Source organism: Diadema setosum, chromosome 14, assembly GCF_964275005.1.
Source record: "Diadema setosum chromosome 14, eeDiaSeto1, whole genome shotgun sequence".
In the NCBI taxonomy this organism is placed as follows: domain Eukaryota; kingdom Metazoa; phylum Echinodermata; class Echinoidea; order Diadematoida; family Diadematidae; genus Diadema; species Diadema setosum.
Genome location: NC_092698.1, coordinates 30,656,652 through 30,678,015, shown reverse-complemented (window position 1 = coordinate 30,678,015; position 21,364 = coordinate 30,656,652). Strand labels below are relative to the sequence as shown.

General features: G+C 38.1%; 1 protein-coding gene across 1 annotated transcript in view; it reads right to left on the bottom strand.

The window, feature by feature from the left end:
* LOC140238277 (uncharacterized) overlaps positions 1-20,258 on the bottom strand; it is an 85,070-nt gene extending 64,812 nt beyond the window's left edge. The window contains exons 1-8 of the mRNA XM_072318213.1: positions 20,171-20,258; positions 15,534-15,701; positions 11,124-11,294; positions 9,840-10,010; positions 8,179-8,343; positions 4,129-4,293; positions 2,026-2,190; positions 1,095-1,259 (exon numbers count right to left, since the gene is read on the bottom strand). Coding sequence (XP_072174314.1) covers positions 1,095-1,259; positions 2,026-2,190; positions 4,129-4,293; positions 8,179-8,343; positions 9,840-10,010; positions 11,124-11,294; positions 15,534-15,701; positions 20,171-20,258 — 1,258 coding nt within the window. The remainder of the gene's footprint in view (positions 1-1,094; positions 1,260-2,025; positions 2,191-4,128; positions 4,294-8,178; positions 8,344-9,839; positions 10,011-11,123; positions 11,295-15,533; positions 15,702-20,170) is intronic.
* Between the last annotated feature and the right edge of the window lie 1,106 nt (positions 20,259-21,364).

The following is a 21,364-nucleotide window of genomic DNA, read 5'->3' as shown; positions in this document are numbered from 1 at the left end:
CTGATCCAAAGGAGAAGTTCATGAATGACAATAGAATGACCACAGTGCATTCGCAAGAACTGATTTGGTGCTGTGATGAGATTCTCACCATAGCATTCAGGAGGGTTGCTGTCCCACCCTGAAATCGTGCAGGACAGTGGTGATGCACCGACCAGAGAAAAGCCCTCGTTGCAGCTGTAGCTCAGGGTGTCACCAAAACCGAATCCACCCGTCTTGGCCCCATTGGCAATGTCACCCGGATCCCCACACTCCGCTGGAAATGATATTGAAAAAGAAGGAGAAGATGATAGGGTTTAGTAGCAGGTTGGAGTAATAGTAAAAGTAGTACCGATAATACAGGTTAGAAAAAGAAACAGATAATGATAATATTAATGATGTTAACAAAATGTTGATATTAATCATATTAATGTAATGATAATGATAATAACGACAACACCAAATTACTTCGAACAAGCACCATAATGGTTTAGCTTTACACAGGCGGGAAAAGAAAGTAGACGGCTACAGCTCTGACTTATATGTATATATATATATATATATATATATATATATATATATATATATAATCAGAGGCTAAATCGCACACTATTATAAGAAATAGATTGAATAAAATGTGAGTAGTAAGCTGCAAGCTGCCGCAGCTTGGTCCGTTTCGTCTGACGGAGTATTTCTCAAAATTTACGGGCTATACTTTTCTTGTTGATTTTTCTTTTCCATATACAGTTCGAATTATGATTTTACTTCTGACTTTGTTCATTTATCGAAATATAAACATAAGATCACTAATACTGTATTATGTATTATTGACATTAACTTTTGTGCGATTTGAAATTCTTTACCCATGTAGGCGTTATATATATTACGTTGTATTACTTTACATGAAAATATTTTTGAATTAAATTGAATTGGATTTAATCAAATGGGGCAAATTATTTGTATAGGGCCCCATTTTTCTCTCTCTCTTCTTTCGTTCTTTAAAACAACAACATAAATTGGATTGAATAGCTATTGATATGATCGGAAACGGTATTGATTACATTTCCGAAACATCACCAAACGGGTGTAACTGTGGCAACCTAAATGTTTAAAGTTACCATAGCAAACCGGCGGGTCGTTATCCCAACCAGAGCCTGTGCAAGAGATTTCAGTGGCCCCAACCAGCGTGAATCCCTCGTCACATGCATAGGATATCGTATCACCGTAGCCGACACCACCCATCTTGGTTCCATTAGCGAAGACACCAGGATCGCCGCAGTCAGCTGTTTAAAATGAAGACATTCAAATCTTGTTCATATACTGCATGGATATACATTTGAAACAATGTATGTAGAAATTTGACTTAATCGAATCAGGGATTCCTCTCTCCTCTTCGAATATGTTTTTGAAATGCAAATGTACTACTTTTTAGCGCCGTTACAAAGTGCACTCAGTGATTCAACGACGAAGTAACTACTTCCTCACTTAATGCTTGATACCCCGTAAGAAAAAAAGACATATTACTTAAAATGGCATTCCTAACGATTTTCATAGTCTCACATCATAATTTCACCATAAATCGACAGCTTAATGTATATATATATATATATATATATATATATATATATATATTTGTGGAATCTATTGTGGCCTTTGAGCAGAGAAAGAAATATATTGAAAAATCTTCAGCAAATTACACTGATCAGTGTTGATGACATAGGGGCGTCACATATTTCCGAAATGTAGCAGTGTAAATCCATTACAATACCGCTTAATCAACAAGTTCAGCTGTGTAGAATCAATGCATGCTTTCTACTTTTGTTCTGCTTCATTGAGCCCCAACTCTTATATGGTGAGGCTGCCATGTCATCATCCCTGTCCATTGCAGTTTGTTATAAAATTTTGAAAACCTTCTTTCAAATCTTCTGAAACTCTGTACTCAGCATGTAGTTGTTCATATAGTATAGTACGTTGTTCAAATTTTAAAGTCTGAAAATCATCCGGAAGTCTCCTTTAAGTAATGTGGCATTTCGCAAAGGCAAAACCTACCCAGACATTCCGGAGGATCATTATCCCATCCCTCTGTAGTACATGAGACCTCTGCTGCACCAACCATTGTAAAACCCTCAGTGCAGCTGTAGGATAGCGTGTCACCATAGGCATAGCCACCTGACTTTTGACCGTTGATAACTGGACCGGGATCTCCACAGTCCGCTGAAAACATCCACCAAAAAATAGGGTTATGTTAACATACCGTAATCTACAGATTTGTGTCATTGTAAAATTTATTTTGATTAACGGAGCTAGAATAGAGCATATCAGCATTTATATACCTCATATATAGAATCCTCTCATCTGATTGGTTAAAAGGGGAGTCATGAAAATAGCTGTACCCCATTGTTGATCAAAATGACGTCATGACTTACTGTGCCCGGGGCACAGTTGATTGACTGTGCCCTGTAAATACGTTTGGAGACAGACAGTCGCAACCCCGTAGGTACCTAGTGTACTACACACAGATCACATGTACGCACCAATGATACGACCGCCGAACTGTCGATCAGCGTTGATTACGAATGCCATGGTATCTATATTTCGGAATCTATATTTTCGGTATATAAAACAAATAATGACAGCTTGATATTCGGGGCACAGTTAAAATTATGTAGGCCCTCGGTGATGTGAAAATCATAACTATGCCCTCAGCTTCGCTTCGGGCATAGTTATGGTTTTCATATCACCTTGGGCCCATAATTTAAACTGTGCCCCTCATAGCAGTCATTATTTTTATATTAGTTCACTCACCACTTCTCACGTAAACTATTGTATTATAATTGATCCACAGAGATGCTCCATGAAACTTCAAATTTTACGTCTTTCTTCTATTTTCATTGGATTTCGATCCCATTTCACTGTGTTACAGGTAAAACGTTTCTTTTTTTTTTTTTGGTGGAGCTTCTAAAATAAGTCTTTAGCAAGCATCAAAGTTTAAAGCATGCATCACAATTTTACAATACTTGTCATCTGGTATAAATAAAGAATTTCAGCTCGAGCACGGAATGTATTTTGAAACCTACTTAGAAGATTTTGAAGATAACAAACCTGCAAAAAAAAAAAAGTAACAAAGCAATATTTTACTCACCGTAACACTCGGGTTGGTCATTGTCCCATCCCATAGCCGTACAGGAAATTTCTAGTGCACCGACCAACGTGAAGTTGGCATTGCAAATGTAAGTCATGGTGTCTCCGAAGCCGACTCCGCCCGTTTTCACCCCGTTCTCAAATGCACCAGGGTCACCACAGTCGGCTGTTTAGATTGAGTTTAGACAGAGGTTATTCCAGTTGTTTTTCACGATAGATAGAGACGTTCTGATTTGCTTATTGTTTACACTCATTACTTCATTTGGGTGATACAAGTAAATTAAGTTTCACTACGACAACTTATGGGTCCAGTTTCATGAAGAGGTATGCAAGGTTATAATGACTATAGTTTCTGTAGCAGGGCTAAGGAAGCATCCATGCATTTTAAAGACGTGAGAGTTGAAACTTCGCTGCAGGCGTATTTGCAGCCACATACATTGCAATTTACAACGATTGCAAACATGCTCATGAAGCAGGTCCCTCACGATCTACATGGGAAATGTAGACCTGCAGTTTACCGTATCATATTATGCAAAAGTTTGTGTCTCATCTGTGAAAAAAAAAGTGCTGCGATGCGATGATTGATATGTTGGCAATGTCAGAAAACAACAAGGTGTCGTCAGAGACAATCGCTGCCATACAACCCGATGGAGCAGAATACTAGTAATCATCTCACGCGAAGTCGGAGTATAGCATGCACCAACTAGATCGGATGCCAAGCCAGCAGCGCAGTGTGGAAAACGTACACACACAAAATAATATACGCACGCACACACACATACACACACATACACACACACACGTTTTTGTCACAGCCACCCGTCATGGCGGCAAACTAGAATCTGATTCCACTGAAAGGGTATGGCATTGTTAAACGTATCTAGAAGAGCACACAGTCCCGAGGAGAAAAAAAGTAGATATTTCAAACATAGATGACCTACAACTTTCATTTCTGCTATTTGTCCGACAAGGAAGACTATGACAAACGAATATAAGAACAACAGAGCTTACCGTAGCACTCGGGCGGGTCGTTGTCCCATCCCATGGCTGTACATGAAATCTCTATAGCACCGACCAACGTGAAGTTGGCATTGCAGGTGTAAGTCATCGTGTCTCCGAAGCCGATCCCGCCCGTCTTCACCCCGTTCTCAAACACACCGGGGTCACCACAGTCAGCTGAGTATGTCGATACAACATTGATTTGATACTTACGACCGTCGATAAAACAGAATTGTTTCAAATAAGTTCGTGTGAGGCGAAGATTCTTTATTATGAGCTCCTCTGTGGAGGCAATGCTATTATCATGAGCTTCGTAGCGGAGACATTGAATTAGCATAGGTTTGAAAAATATGATATAACTTGATCAGTTTGTAATATCGTTTAATAATTATGATACCAGTACTGACTGGTATAGTTAGTTTCGATAGGGCTCCATCTTTTGTTTAATTAAATGATAGCAACATCATCAAGCAAAAGCTGAGGAAAACTGTCTTGGCGTGAGTGTTTGAAGTGTTGTTGGTAGGTCGATTTCAATCTGCAGTGTTTCTCGACCTACCAACAACACTTCAAACACTCACGCCAAGACAGTTTTCCTCAGCTTTTGCTTGATGATGTTGCTATCATTTAATTAAACAAAAGATGGAGCCCTATCGAAACTAACTATACCAGTCAGTACTGGTATCATAATTATTAAACGATATTACAAACTGATCAAGTTATATCATATTTTTCAAACCTATGCTAATTCAATGTCTCCGCTACGAAGCTCATGATAATAGCATTGCCTCCACAGAGGAGCTCATAATAAAGAATCTTCGCCTCACACGAACTTATTTGAAACAATTCTGTTTTATCGACGGTCGTAAGTATAGACCAATAGAGTTTAGATCTGGCTGATTAATTCACATTGCGAGAAGAAATACAAATTCAACAAACGTCATAAGTTTAGCAAACAATTAGACGACTGTCAGTGACTGTAGTATATGAGGTGTTATGCGTGTTTCTTCATCGTTTTGTCAATAAGGGATGCAAAGCAAGTGCAATGAAGATTGTGCATTCAACACACATCAGTGTATGCTGACAATTAGGCATTAATATGGGTGCTGTTCGTTATTCCGAAGGTTCGATATTCCGAAGGTTCGTTGTTCCGAAGGTTCGTTAATCCGAAACACACAAATTCCCTATACCTAGAGGTTTGTTAATCCGAAAATGAAATTCGGAAAAACGAACCTTCGGAATAACGAGCTGTAACCATTAATATCGGTCATCATGCATGGTAGCCACTTGTCTACAGGCTTCAGTGAAAGCTGTACCAAAAAGGCATGTTTGTATGCCCTTTACGTTTGCCGTTTACTGTTTGATATTACAGCGATTTCTTCGGCGTTGTTTCAGGTTTGTTTGTTTGTGTGTTGTTGTTGTTGTGTGTGTGTTTTGTTTTTGTTTTTGTTTTTTTGTGGAAGAGGGGGGACTCGTTGAACTTGAGAAAATCTTACATATAAATTCGGTGAGCTTACCGTAACATATCGGAGGATCGTTATCCCAACCCGTTTGAGTACAAGAAAGCTGTGATGCTCCGAGCAGCGTGAAACCGGAGTTACACACGTGAACGAGCGTATCGCCATAGCCAAACGTACCGGTCCGTGTCCCATCCACGAACGGGCCCGGGTCTCCGCAATCAGCTGTAACAAATACAAAGTATACAGATGTCGTGATCACAGTCAAACCCACGACTAGAAAAGGAGCACGCAGATTCCATTGTCTCATGAATCGATACGTCGTCTTTGAATAGATCTAGACGCTAGGTCCAATTTCATCCGATTTTGGCTATTCAACCCAGGCTAAAGAGTCTCATTTGTGAGAATTCCAAATGACTATTAGACCCTGTTTAAATACGGCTGCAGATAACACTGACATTGATATGAGCAATAGCTGAATAGTATACAATTTTGTTGGAGGTAATTTAAGAAATGATAGCATAAATCAGTTTCATTAAATTCAAGATTTATTTACAAGTTAGATTTCAGATTTTGCTCTGTTTTCAACCCTCCGTACAAAATTTTGATTTTACACAGGGGTCAATTGGTGTGTATGGGAGTGTGTGGTTTACACCCTGACAATGGTCCTGAACAATGGCAAGGATTGGAATGCTCTATGACATAATATTCATAAGAAATTCCACTATCACAGGTAGTCTTTATTCATCCTAAAATGTAGTGTATGCAAGCACATGAAAATATGTGCTTATTTTTTTTTTCATGTGCATGCATTTTACCCTTTACCATCTGTAGACTAGCTGTGTCCAAGGCAATCCACATGAATTATTAATAAAGCATTTATGTACCTTGGAGCAAGAGTCCAGAAGCCTAGTCAGCAGAGCTCTGACAAGGTGGTATTCGTGGTATTCATGTCTATTGTTCAGGGTCATTGTAAGCATACATTCACATACACATCATTGGTTCTTGTATATAAAAGTTCAATTTTGTACAAAGGGTTCAAATTTGACCAAAATCTGGAACTTAACTTTAAAATTAATCATGGATTTGACGAAACTGATTCATGCCCTCATATTCAAATCACCTCCCACTAAATTGTACACTATTCAGCTATTACTCATATCAATGACAGTGTTATCTGATGTATAGTTTTCGGATCGAAAGTGGGAAATGTTTTGTTTTGTTTTGTTTTTTTTTTTTTTGGTAACACCTAAAATCTTGCACATATACCTCTTTAACATCTTTTCCAACTTACCATAGCACTCTGGCTGAGCATTGTCCCAACCTGAACTTGTGCACGAAATCTCTTTCGCTCCAACGAGGGTGAAGCCGACATTGCAATCGTAAGTCAAGGTATCACCGTACCCAAAGCCATCCGTCCGTGTTCCGTTTGCAAACTCTCCGGGATCTCCACAATCCGCTAGAAATAGGAGCAGTAAGTAAATCCATAGTAACAATAATGTTGTAATCCTGAGGTTCTTATCCGTGCTTCTTTTATTTATTTTTTTTATTTTTTCATTTTTTTATTTTTTTTTTTTGGTGTTGGTTGAGAAAGTCTTTTTTCCCCATCGTTTTATTTTTGAGTGATTGTTTTGTTTCCCCTAAAATTACATTGTAAGCTTCTAGATACTGATTATATCATTATCATTACGATCATCACTAAGTAGAGCAGTATATTTAGCAAGGGGTTAGTAGGAATTGGTACGGAAAGTCTCACTCTATTACTTCCACTAAGGTATCAGTGTAAACGTGCTCCCGATCATGCGTGGCTGATTAACTTTTAGAGAGCACGTGGCTTTCTATCGAACTTTTTTTCCATTCTTGATTGTCTCTCTTGCTTAGTTATTTTTTTTTTGTTTGTTTGCTTGCTTGCTTGCTTTCAGTGTCTTGAATTGTTCTTATTGACGTTTGCCAAAGATCTGACGTGGTATGGGCAGAAGACGAGCAATCAAATTGTAGAGAGTGAGGTAAATTCGTCATGGTTCCGGGTTTTTTTTTCCGTGCCACGATTTGATAAGGTCCATTTCATCGAAAATACAAGTTAGTTATTTATTTATAATTTACTGTAAAATGATGGTAACTACAACTAGGCCTACTAATTCCAATGGGACTGTAGATATTGCTCTTTGGTTGGAGGAGGGACAAAGACCGGTAAGTCTCGGATTCATGGAGTTGTACAAGAAGTAAAGGAACATACAATGGATGGTCTGTTGTTTGGCTGTATGTATATATATATATATATATATATATATATATATATATATATATATATATATTTCATCTACGAGTTCAAGCCGACGGATGTCATAATCTAATCTAAACAATGTAGTTGGCTCATGATGCTATAGGCAAGAAATGGGGTATAACAAGACAAGCGTTGCAGAAAACCGAAGGGAAGAGTCACCCTTCCCATCACTGATATAAAAATTACAACTTCGAATTTTCATTGAAGTGTAACCTGTCCAGTTTCTCTGAACTCTAGAGATAGGCATGTTATATAGCATTGATCGAGGTAAATACCCGTAAGAGTTATCGCAGCATGTCAATAAGACGGATAGAGACGCGTTACCTTCACAGACGGGTACGTCGTTGCTCCAGATACCATTGAGGCAGCTGACAACAGTGGCGCCTACCAGGGTGAAACCAGGGTTGCACGTAAAGCTCAAAGTTGCACCATTCTCGTACGAGCCGGACTGGGCCCCGTTTACAGGAGTGCCTGGGTCGGTGCAGTCGGCTGTAGATAGCAAGAGAACAGCAACTGCATCAATCTGGCGGGACGTTATCTGATGACAGTTCTCTTTCACCTTTCCTTTTTTGGGCCATTTTGTCCTATTCTGACAACTTTTTTAATATCCTATTACTTTTCTCATTCCACGCGCTGACGCATGGTGCTGTTACGTACCGTGTGTACTGATTTTGATACTTTGCAAGCACTATGACGACATGCGACCCGGTATCGGTTCGAAGTAACATCGCATATGAAAGCATGATCAAAAATCACTATTAAACGTTGTGACATACAAAATAAACATAGGAAAATAGAGGAAGCACAGGTAGACAAATTCAAGGAGGTATGAAAACGGGCAATAAACTCATGCTTCGTTTTGGTGAGGACAGTCTGTGTCAAGCAGTCTTTTTCTTGTAGCAAAATTATCACAACCATATTATGATTGTCATATTTTTCAGAACAGAAACTTTTTGTAATAGTGATTTCTACATTTTAGAATGTTTAAGTAGCAAATAGAAATATTGCATGAATGTAAAACCTGATAACTGCGAAAAAAGATCAATTTTCGTAACGATAATGCACAAGCACTGAATACACTAGTAACTTTAAAGTATGGTGAACGAGACATTAAAATCAAGAAAATCATATAAAAGAAGGTGTCAAAGCAGAGGGAAATGTCTCCTAAAATTGTTAATGATACATATTAAAAGATATTCGCGCGAATGAGAAATCGCGAGTTAAAACTGACTGATTTGTTCACCGATATTCGCTCCGGAACAGCCGTCTTTTTCGGGCCCTAAAATATGACGTCACGAAATGAATAAAACCCTTTACGAGTGCAGCGGGACATCGAGGCCGCCATTCATAAATCATGTATTTCTTGGTAAGTGGATGCAATATTTGGCCTGTCTTTAGTCGCATCTGCTTTCTCGGCTGAGACATTAAAACGTCAAATTTTTACCTTATATTGTACGGAAAGACTTTGAGTTTGACATCGAGAGTGAATTGAGTGATGACAGTGACAATAACACTGATATTGACAGTGGCAAAGTCAGGGTTGTAAAAGAAGCGAGGGAGAGGCGACGAATATGGAAGGCCGCTGTGGACATAACTCGTTTGGGGCATACATGGAAACAGGCATACGTATGCAACTGCCTCTCCCTGCGTATGCCCCAAACGAACCACGTCCGCAACGGCCCTCCATAGACGGAGCTCACTGTGTGGATGGAGTGCGTAGCACAGCGCACATTTCGTGACGTCATAATTTTGGTCACCAAAATTTTGCCGTCAGAGCGGGTTCAGGTGGTCTAAAAAGGGTCTCAAAACACCATCTCTCCATCGTTCTGGAGATGTTTTTACATTCTGAAAGCTAGTTATTCATATTCCTAGAGACTTAAGCTTTTCAGAAATGTATAAATTACCTTGTTTATGAATATCATCCTTTTTTTCTCGTTCACCATACTTTAAAGGAATGCCTGACTAGTGTGACGTGGTCGACTCACCTTCGCACGTTGGTATCTCGCGATCCCACGACCCGCCCGAGCAAGTGATGACCGAGGCTCCGATGAGCGTGTAGCCTTCGTTGCACTGAAACGTCACCGTGGTTCCCCTTTCGTAGCTGGGCGATCCCACCTGGAACCCTTGCCCCGGAGTCCCCGGATCTTCGCAATTTTCTGGGGGTAATAATGATCATTTAATGATGAGAGTCGCATTGATGATAGTATAATGGTGATGACGATGATTTTGTCACAGTGAAAATACGGCATCGCCGTGTCCATCATGAAGCTATGTGAAAAGTTGCTGGTGATTATATCAATAATATACACAATTATGTTCTGTAATGATGAAGGGGACAAAGAAGTGACAATCACATTGAGTTAAGACGTCAGTAAAGCGATAAAGTATCACTGTTTATTTGTTTGTCATGTACAGGGCGTTGAGAGCTCAGCGCAGACAACTCGGAAGACAACTTAATAACTCGTCATTCCATCTTGACCAAAATATGGGGGGAAATGCTTCAAAATTAATGATGCCTTGCAGGATCATCTGCCCACCGAATAGATGAGAATCATGCTATTAAAATCATAAGTGTGGGCCAAATTACGCAATGATTCCAAAAAGAAAAAGTTCAATTGTCGTGCGGGTGTGGGGAATCCGCTCCACTCCCACCTCTAATTCGGTTACGTCGCTAAATTGCAGTTTCTCACTCCAAGCCAGTTGACAAACTTGGTATCTCTGGCATTATCCCACTCGAATTGCACACATGAATCATATTCATATACTTATATGAGACTTAACTGTATCTGACTCAATCTGGAATATACTGACTTAATCCTCTGGCAACAGGCACTAGATCAAAAAGATAAGCAATTGCCAGGTCTCCATAGTTATAATGTTCAAACGCTCAGCAGAGCTCAAGACATTAATTTAAAAAAGCCCATAGCCTTTCCCTTGATAGTTAGCCCGCATTTGTCTACATTAACACGTATCTGATTCCTTTAAAGAGTATCACATATTTAAGTTTGGAGATTGGTACCGTACCGTGCAGAACAGAAAGACACTCTTTAATCGCCATATTCAAATAATTTCCAAACATTTAATATACTCTGCGCATGCCCATGTAGTTTCTCTCCTCCAGTTTCAACAACTTAAAAAAAAGCAAAATCCTGCTTATCATTTACACAGTGATCGAGTAAAAAAAAAATACTGCTTTATAGGTACCCAAAAGCTTCTCATGGATATCAGTTGATGTGACGATGATATCATTCTTCTTTAAGTGTACTTACGCACGCAAGTAGGTATTGGCTGTGTCCAAAATCCGCCGAGGCATGTGATACTGGGCGCACCCACGCGACTGTAGCCAGGTATGCACTGGAACATCACGGTGGTATAGGCCTCGTACGAGGGCGAACCCACCTGAAGCCCATTTTCGGGTGTTCCTGGGTCGCTGCAGTCCTCTGCGGAATCAAATAGAGATTTAGTTGACACAACGTATGTCGTCTATGTTGCATTCCTCATCAGCGTTAACGAATCGTTTTAAAAACGGCTCACTCACAGCTTACCCTGTAGGTATTAATCTTGGTTGTTATCATTTTTGGATTAAATCAAATTCACGTGATTACATGTATCCTGAACTACTTCACTATGCTGGCATGTTTAACACTTCATAATAATCTATATGGCAAAATACGTCACCATAATTTATACAAATAGTACACTGTTTGTGACCGTGCATCACAAACCCAACAAAAATTCGCAGGCAATGATTTTGTGTGAGGACTCAAAATTGGTGAGACGGGTCAACCTAGTTAATATCAAGTTTTTAGTATTTTCTGAAAAAAAAAAGTTATTCTTCTTCTACATTTTTCTAAAGTTTGGGATCACAAAAAGGAACGGGAACTTGTGTTTTTGCAGTTTTTCCTGAACACTTTCATAGTGTAATAAGATATGTTTTAGAGTCTCTTACCATTTCTTAAACGCTTTTATATATACTCTTTACTTTCAACTCTAATAACTCTAGGAAAGATGATGCTACTGCTTTGAAAGTTGACATATAGTCATGGATAGAATATCTTAATAGAGCATGGTCAATTTCAGCTTAATCTAATAATCTCTTCATATTTTTTTTTTTTTTGCTGTGAAGTTTTACATCCTGTGTTTTTTTTTTTTTTTTTGGTCTCATCCACCGCACAGAGCATGGCTCGATCAAAGACTCGATTCAGCGCTTGAAGAGACTATACTTAGCGTCTTTTCTCAGTATACACATTTTTGGGGGTGTGCTTTCTCTCCAAAGTTTATATAGGTTAGGGGAGTTCATTTAAATTGAGTTATACATCAATTTAAAGCTTAAAGTCTGCTCTTGTGTATAGAATCTGCTTTTAACTGAAAAGCCATGTCTGGCGACTTTTTGTTGGTTTTGCAAATCAGGGTCACATTTGTGAAATGATGTCACGAAGCCAAACTACTGTGACTTAACAAAGCAATTGTGACATCGCGCGCTACTTTGTAAGGTCACTTTGTGAAATGTCAAAAAGCAATTGTATAAACCTTTAGTGAAAGCAGACAATCCTCTCCTTTCCCTTTCTCCTTTCAACTATCCCATCTCTATGCAAGTCATCCCTCCCTCCTATTCCCCTTCCGATGTATATTATAATATTATGTTATGCTATACGGGGGCTGCACGCAAATCAAGCCACGCTTATGCTGTAGCCCCTCTGTATTATTCATTGTTGTATGTTTTGTTGTACTCTTGCTGTACATTGTACAAAGGCAATGATATTTATGTTTGTATATGAATGTGTATGTACAATGATGATACAGAAACCAATAAATCAAATCAAATCAAATCAAATTGTGATATCTCGCCCTGCTTCGTTATATGCGGATCCCCTCCCACACAATCACCATCCGACTTCTCGCCTCATTTTGTCCATTTCGTTTAAATTTTGGAATCAAAACATATAAAGAAAATTTGTCTAATTTTGAGATTATGGTTAAAACTACGGGCCTCGGTCTGTCGGTGCTTCCAATGGAACTATTCTTCACGCCTAGTAGTTCTATAATTTGGAGTCACCTCTTCCAACATTTTTAAAAACTCTAAAGGCAAACTAGATCTGTATTCTACCACTACTATTATCATGACTGTAATTTATGTCATTAATATTATTTTTTTTGAATTGCCTGCTCATTATGATTATTACATTTATTATCATCAGGTAAGATCATCCAAGTATTGGATTAAAAATGTGTGTAAGCTTAAGTACCATTAAACGCGCTTTAACTGTAAACCACTGTTACCAGGGGGGGGGGGGGTGGGGACCATGAAGAAAAAGTACATTGGATCTTTCAAAAAACTATTAAACAACACGTAGACACAATGACATCCCAAAATTCTCTGAAGGATCTACTGGAACCAATGAATACACATACAGACATACAGCGGTGCATACCGATTATCATTTCTTATACACTTTTGACACATACAGATGCACATCGTATAATACACTCACAATGGAGCTCTCAAAAAACAAACTCTCACATCATAGTTATATTTCTCCGCTCTCTCAAATACGCACATGCCGAGCACTGTCAAAATTATGATTGATGTTCTTACCATTATTTGGGAAGGTTGTGCATGACTTTCATAAGTTCCTTTCACTCTCTCTCTCTCTCTCTCTCTCTCTGCTGAGGCAACCGTGCATTATAGTCAAACTCCCCTGTCCCATCCGTGTAATGTATTGTATTCATAATCTAAATGATAGAGAATATAAAAGGCTCATATTTTGTCTTTGTTTTGCTGGTGCTAGATGCTAAAGTTGCGAGTGGGACTTGACACATACCCTGAAGTTTTTTTTTTTTAATGCTTTTATAATTCTCTTGGATCGAATGCATTTATCAGATTTTCCACAGATGAAGTGGAAATTTGAAGTAGCTGTTTATACGAACTTTCTGAAGACGCTTTTCCCTGTCAGTTACATCGTAGATATTATTTCAATTATTCAATCAAAATATCATTCGGTGTGTATTATTCTGTCTGTCTGTATAATTTAGGTATTCAGAATCTAATCGGAAACGCATTTTGTATATTATGCAAAATACCAATAATGCCATATGCAAATAAACTTATGTATATAAGTTTATACGTATGTGGTTGTATAGGTATGTTTTCATTTCAGGCAAATATCACAGCAAAGGTGAACTATTATACAATTTTTCGAGAAGAGAAATCTAGTGAAACCATTTGCCAAATCAAGACAAGTAACTATTACCATTGATTACCAGCAGAACAGAAATAAGAAATGTCCTCTCCCGGAAAATGTCTCTTTTTAGAAGGCTTTATTGGTCTAAAACGACTTAAATTTGAATGAAAACAGCAGTCTGTCTACGTTACAATCATGCCACCTGACATATTGACAATAACAACAAAAATGAAATTAATTACAGATTCTTTATTATTTGATATGCAAATATCGTCATTTATTGATTCAGCTTATTATTTGTTTTTCATATTTGTGGATAATGTACGTTGGAATGTGGTGCTATTGATATTTTTCACAAATCAAAGCTATTGTCTTTTTTACTCTCCCTCTCCAATCTAGTTTTTTTTTTTTTTTTTTAACTAGGAAGGCGAGTCGTAGATGTCTTTCTTTTTTCTAAGCTTATCCACGAGGTCACTCATTGGGTGTCGCCCATATCATTTCCATCAAAGGCCACTGTCCACCCTATATTCCATAAATAATTCTTAATGACGTATGTAAAAGGACAGTGTATGTAAAGACATTCCTGAATGTATTCATCTATCTTATACCTAGAGACAGATTATTGTAGCCGAAATCCGCCATGAAGGCCGCTAAAAGGTATGTTGTAAAGGGCGATGGCAGCTGGTGGTTATATCATTGGTTAGTGGTGCTAATCTTCTTCAAGGATAAAAAAATGAGCACATCGATGATAAATCACATGCCGTTGGGAATACCTTTTGATATCATTTGAGACTAAATATGAAAGGAACAACTGTCATAAAAATTACTGGTAGATTGGTACACGTATTCACTTATTGTGAAAAAATGATATGATTTAGGGTTCTAAAGAGCTGCGAAAAGTGATAAGATTTATGATTTTTTTTAAAGTCTGAAGTATGATTAAAAAAAAAAAAATGAACCGGCACACCGGTCGGTAAATATATGCATCCAAACTGTGGGGAAGACTGAATGATGCTATCAGTATTTCACAAACTTTCTTTAAGAACTTTGCATGATGTATGATGAACCATGGCCATTAGTGATCATATTATAACCTTCACACCTGTTGAAGGTGAAATAACTCCTGAATGTCATGTCAATTTATGCTCTCTGTGAAGAAGGATTTCCACAGAGGAAGATTTCAATGTCATCTCAACACAAAAACAAAAACAAAAACAAAGGCAACCGTGATGGTCATATGATGTGACCTCATGGTTGCATCACGTCTGTATCGCAGCGATCTCTTTTTGAAGCACTTATGGCACAATTATACAGGGATTTTATAAAAATATTTGTCTATCTTGCATCCTTGGTCTGCATTACTGTATAATGCTAATGACAGTCTGAAGTGAATTCAATAGTGATATTGCTACACTCACGTACTCACGCACACGCACAAACAGACAGACACACACAAAAATCATCTAATCATCGATGTCTAAACTTTCTAAAACATACGTATACAACTGGGTACGGGTCGGTTCCAGAACCCTCCTTCGCATGTAGCCGACGGCGAGCCGATCCGACTGAAGCCGTTGTTGCAGCTGAACGTCACAGTCGCACCTTCCCCGAAACCATTCGGCGCCGACAGAGACCCGTCAGTTGGAGCCGAAAGGATGTCACAAGCTGAGAGAAGAGATGGAGAAAAAAAAATGATAAAGACTGATAATGATGAATGGTAACAATCATAAGGCATTGTTTTTCGTTTTCAAATTGCTAAACAGTTGAATAGATATTTAATGTATCACCTTGTATTATGCATTTCATTTTATTGATGGAAATGAAGAATAATTGAATTGAACTGAAGGATGTTTACTAATTTCCCGAAGTTGCATTTTTTTTTTTCATTTGTGCAAGTTCTATTCTTCTACGTAAGAATTTCTACCATTATGTAATACCTCAGCATTGTCAGATACCCAATCTAATGTTCGGATAAGAAAGAAAATAAAAATCGATAAACTGTCATTTGTTTTAACTATGTACGTTCTAGGCAGGATGCGAACCTAAAACTTCCTATTTAATGACTTGAGATCTCTTTCCTCTGTACTAAACAGCTTGTGCATATTTGTGCGAAGAAAACTAATGACCTTCAATCTGGCCGCTTATAGTCATGAGGAGGGAAACGAGCTGGAGGAATAAATATTCTTTATCAACAATCACATTTTTCCGTAGCGCTCACCTCTGTGCAACAATAATGCAGAAACACAAACATGAAACGCATCAAGTGTAATGTGATAAACTACATGAGAAGAACAGTTTTGATGTTACATAAATCTCAAAATTATCTGTTATAGGGCCAAATATAATTCAGATATTCATAAAGTCTCCACTGACGGGCAAAAAAAAAATGTATCAAGCATCCTATGAGGTATGTATTGAACAAGATGACAAGTAGACACTGGCTGAGCTGATTAGGTAGACTCTTCCAAAGACGTGCAGTTGTCTGAAAAGTATTGTCACCCTTGACCTCTATGAATAGGCTACTGTCTGAGACGATCTTACGGAGCCGAGAATAAATCCCAATCACATTGACAGTACTCACAGGATCAACTGTAGCCGTATAGGTTAGATAATCATGTAATCGTGGTTTCGCTAAAGCGCAAATTCCATAAATTCATTAGACGGATGTCAATAGTGTCTGAATGATTTATCAGTGTTCGTCTTCAATAATCGTTGTCTTCATGTTTGAAAAATAACATTCAAGTATAAAAAGAAGATAATAATAAAGAGCGGCAAATTGTTTTCATTCAAGGCGATCATTAACGATAAAATAAGAGAATGCGCTCTCCAAAAATATCAGACACCTAGAATTTTTAAAACTTTAGACCATCAAGGCAATTCAATCATTAATCTTAATCTTAATCTTATCACTCGTCTGGTGATTCAATGTTTCAGCTTTTTATTTGTGAATGTCTAGCAATTGGTTCTACCTTATGACCATCAGAACAGAAAACATCAAATTAAATTCTATATCATTGGCACGTTTCTTCAACAATTAGAACATGATATCGATCCTGTCAGTAGATGCCAAAATCGTGGATAGAAATTTAAAAAGCATGACATGAAAATTTAGCATTTAGAGGGCAAACCATTCGACGAAATACACTATTTTTTTATAGTACGATGAAGCTATTTCAATTCTAAATCTAACAAGTAGTTTGATCACCAAAACTATTTCAAGCAAATTCACCTTCAAGGGGGACACTGAGCTCACGATTTGGCCGTGAGACTAAATTACTTTTCTGTCCACCTCTATTGTAATTCTTATTTCCAGTAAATCATACTTTTCTCAATTTTCAAAAACTGTTCTTTATCATAAGAAATCATTTAAACGAATGTCTGAAATCGCATTCACGTAAGACAGACAGCTAATCTAAAAAACAAAAACAAAAAACAACAAAAAAACCATGGTGAATATCCACTTGGTTATGGCGGTACATCCCAAACTTAACAGCACGTAGGTGTTATCTGACCTACATTAACATTTCGAAATAATTGTATTAATCACTATCAGTCTTGTCCCTTCTCTTTCTCTTAAAGTTATTCAAACACTGCTATCATGTACCGATAAATTTATCAATGATATTCTTGCAGCCGTGAAGGTTCTTTGTGCACGTGGATATTTGTGAAAGGTACAAAAGCTTTTCCTTCCCAATTCAACCCTGTTAAAAACTGACATTATCAAATGAACTATTGGAGAACAGATTGTAGGCTGCTATTAGTAACATTGGCGAGATGTAAACTGTTGGGTTATACAAGTAAAATCTAACTCAAACTTTTGACTTTATAGATTAAAAAAAAAAAACACAAACGTGTCACTAAATAATGCGTGTCTCTGCAGCAAGCTGTTTGAGGTGATCGAAAGCAGTGAAATATAAGGCAATGAACGAGTTCTGGGTAACAATCACTCTAACGTCGAAGAGATGTCATCTTAAATAATACATCAATAAGATAAGTACTTGATCTGTTCAAAGGGACTTTCACTCATCTGACTAGAGAAGTGTTTGTCTTATTGCATAAGGCCCATGTTAGACCACTATTGGAATATTGCTCTTGCGTATGGAACGAACTTTCAAAGAGTGGTGCGAAAAGGCTTGAATCAGTTCAGAGGAGAGCAACAAAGTTGATATCAGGAGTTAAATCGTTGTCATATCCTGAGACTCAAGCATTTGGGGATTCCTTCCCTAGAGTATCGACGTGAACGTTCAGATATGATTCAAGTGTTCAAGATTTTGCATGATATGGAAGACTTTGATCCAGCTGTTCTCTTTATCATCAGTGATCAAGTTACACGCGTTCATAAGTTTAAGTTGTATAAAGGAAGGTGTCAAACTAGTGAAAGGTTGAACTCTTTCAGCCAGAGAGTAGTAAATACTTGGAATAGTCTTTGTGCAGAAGCTGTCGAGGCAACATCAGTGAACAGCTTCACGTCTATGCTCAATAATCACTGGGAGTAGAAACATTTAAAAAAATCAATCCAGATTGCATAAACTGATCATCCCGTGGATACATCACACGGATCTCCTCAGGCTCGGGATTGAATCCTTTGAATGGCCCTCTACAAGTTTTCAACTTAATGGGCGTCATCGTAGGTAATTCGAGGTAATTCAAGATACACATTAAGATGATTAATGTGAACTTTGATAACACCTCGGTTGATGAGATGCTGTCGACCATTGATTTCTTTAAAAGCAAGATCCATCTTGTGTAACATACTTAAATCCTCTTTCGAGTCTATTTCGTCGAGGATTGAGGAATTGCTCGCTTTAGAAATAAACACATTCATAACAAAAACTACTGTCGACATGCCATGTTGGTGTCTATGTAAGAGCCGATCAACACAATGTTTTGTTTTGTTTTCTTAAATTACGTTTTCTTAAATGACTGCTTCTTCCAGACGGCATTTTCATTGATCAGCAATCAGTCTCTTGTTAATCTATTCCCACCTAGCCCTAAAATCTGCTTCGAATTCTAAATTCCAAGCAGATTTCATGGTTGAAATCTGGCTAGGCTGGTCTTTATTTCACACCAGATGGCTATCTTGGAGTCACGACATTGTCTGCAAAATGCTATATTCATTGCAACCATAGAATGCAATCAGATATGCGGGGTTTATATTTTATTATACAAGGAGAGTTTAAAGATGAGGGAAGAAAGATGAAGGTGAGAAAGAGACACCGAAAACCCACACGTAAGGGCAGAAAGATGAAGATATGAGAGATTATTATGTCACACTTAAAGAAAACGCCGGTGGATCGGCGCTTCAACTTTGTAACAATAGTGGTAGTCAACATGATCGAGAAGCCGGTAAGGTGTGTATTGTCCCACTAATAATAGCTCTCTTTTGCTTCCTGTAGCAACGCTACGGTGGCTTTACGTAATGATCTCCTCTTTCTTTTTCTGATTTCGTCCGTCTACATTTGAACATCTTTTACGTAGATTTTGTGACATAACAATCTTTTTGATAGGTCACGTCAAAGAGCGTGTAAAAGGCTAAAATTAACGATCGCTTTTGCTTTGCATGACAACAGCATGTCAAGAAGTAATCGTTTTTCTTGAAAACCCGAAGCATAGTTTAAAAAGCAACGTGATTTTCAAACCAGTGAGTAAAAAAAAATCACGACAACACGCAGTTTCTTTGTATTTTACATTTGTATTTCGGGTGCAAAGTTGTTTTTAAGCATATCGTGTCATAAAGCTATTTCTGTATTTCTAACCTTTTTTTTTTCTCCTCCATGTCAAAAAGGCGATAAGAATGGGAGGGATGAACATGACATGGATGGAATTATCTGAATGATATAGCAATAGCAAGGGCAACCTCAGCTCTAGGCCCATCGGACTTCATCTGCTGCATGTGCTCCAGGGATTGTCATTGAAGAGTGAGACTATCCAGGCACTCAAGACGATGCAAACTTCTTCTCTTCGAGATAAATGGATGCCAGCAGACAGACAGAGAGTAATTTAATCATGTATTTTTATACGTTTTTCTAATGACCTAAACCCACGCGAAGTATTAACTCCATTAATTGTTGTGTTGTAACGTTTTCAGCGTGACTAACTGATGTACATAGATTGTACTTTAAAAAATGACTTACCTTGGGTATTTTTTAGCAGTGACGAGATGAATAATACCGATAAGTAAATATACATCCATTGGCAAATGATTCTTGATGAATATCCCATTGCTCCCACTAATATCATATATCTCTGAAGAAAAAAAAAAACAAAAGAAAAGAGGAAGTATTCCAAAGCGAGAAGACCAGCTTCAAGCTTCACAATAATCCCTTGGCAGGAATCCTCTTATCTGTTCCCGTCTGTCAGGTGCAATTATTTCCCGCTATCACTTGGAGAAAGAAGAAAAAAGGTGGTTCTGGCACTGCAATGTCCGTGCGACACATGCGGTATTTCGCGAGACGAATGACCATTGCTCAGCTACTTTCTTCCACATGTTCACTTAACGCCTTGAGTGAAGGACACGCCTATAGCGTCGGTCGCTGTGTCAGGCGGTACCACGGTCCCGAGACCAACAGGGTTTCATTCGTGAGGTCGGTCCACTCATTTTAGCTACAACTTACTTTCACTGTTCCATAACTCTCTTCCTACCCCCCCCCCCCACTCTCTCTCTCTCTCTCTCTCTTTCTCTCTCACACACCTTTCTATTCAGGGTCTTAACGTTTACCCTACGCCCCTCGCCAAACAATAGGGTTGCGTAAGCTTATGAATATTCTGGACAATGGACAGGGTAAATGTTCCCACATGTGTATATAGTTCAAACTTTGCCTTGCACTTTTAGTCTTTCAGACATTCACCTGTTAAAAAGACTGAAAATCGAATCAAAGTTATGAACTAAACAAATGAAGCAAACACCATCTAATCAACGAGAGAACGCATCTTTCTGTTGCTCTCTTAACTTTTCTTTCTGTTTTGTGAACAAAAATTTTGTATTTTTCTCCTGTATAGTGGAGTGATGATAATCTTCGTAAAACACAATGTCAGGCAGAGAAGTAGCACGAATTGAAAAGAGCCAGCTGAAACGAGGCAGATAAATGTCGTGTTGATAAATATATGCCTTTTGTACCTTAGCTATTTAATGACTCTTGAATGTGTACGATTTTTATGCCAACCACTCGTCCTTGCATTCACTTGCTTTCAAGCATTTCAAATTCAAATGTAAAAAAAAAACCTGCAAAAATGGCAAGGGAAGAGAAGAAGAATACTTGGAGAGCAGCCTTTAGCACTGCGTGAACACTGTCCAGAAGATCTGTATAATTATATTTCAACGTTGTGAA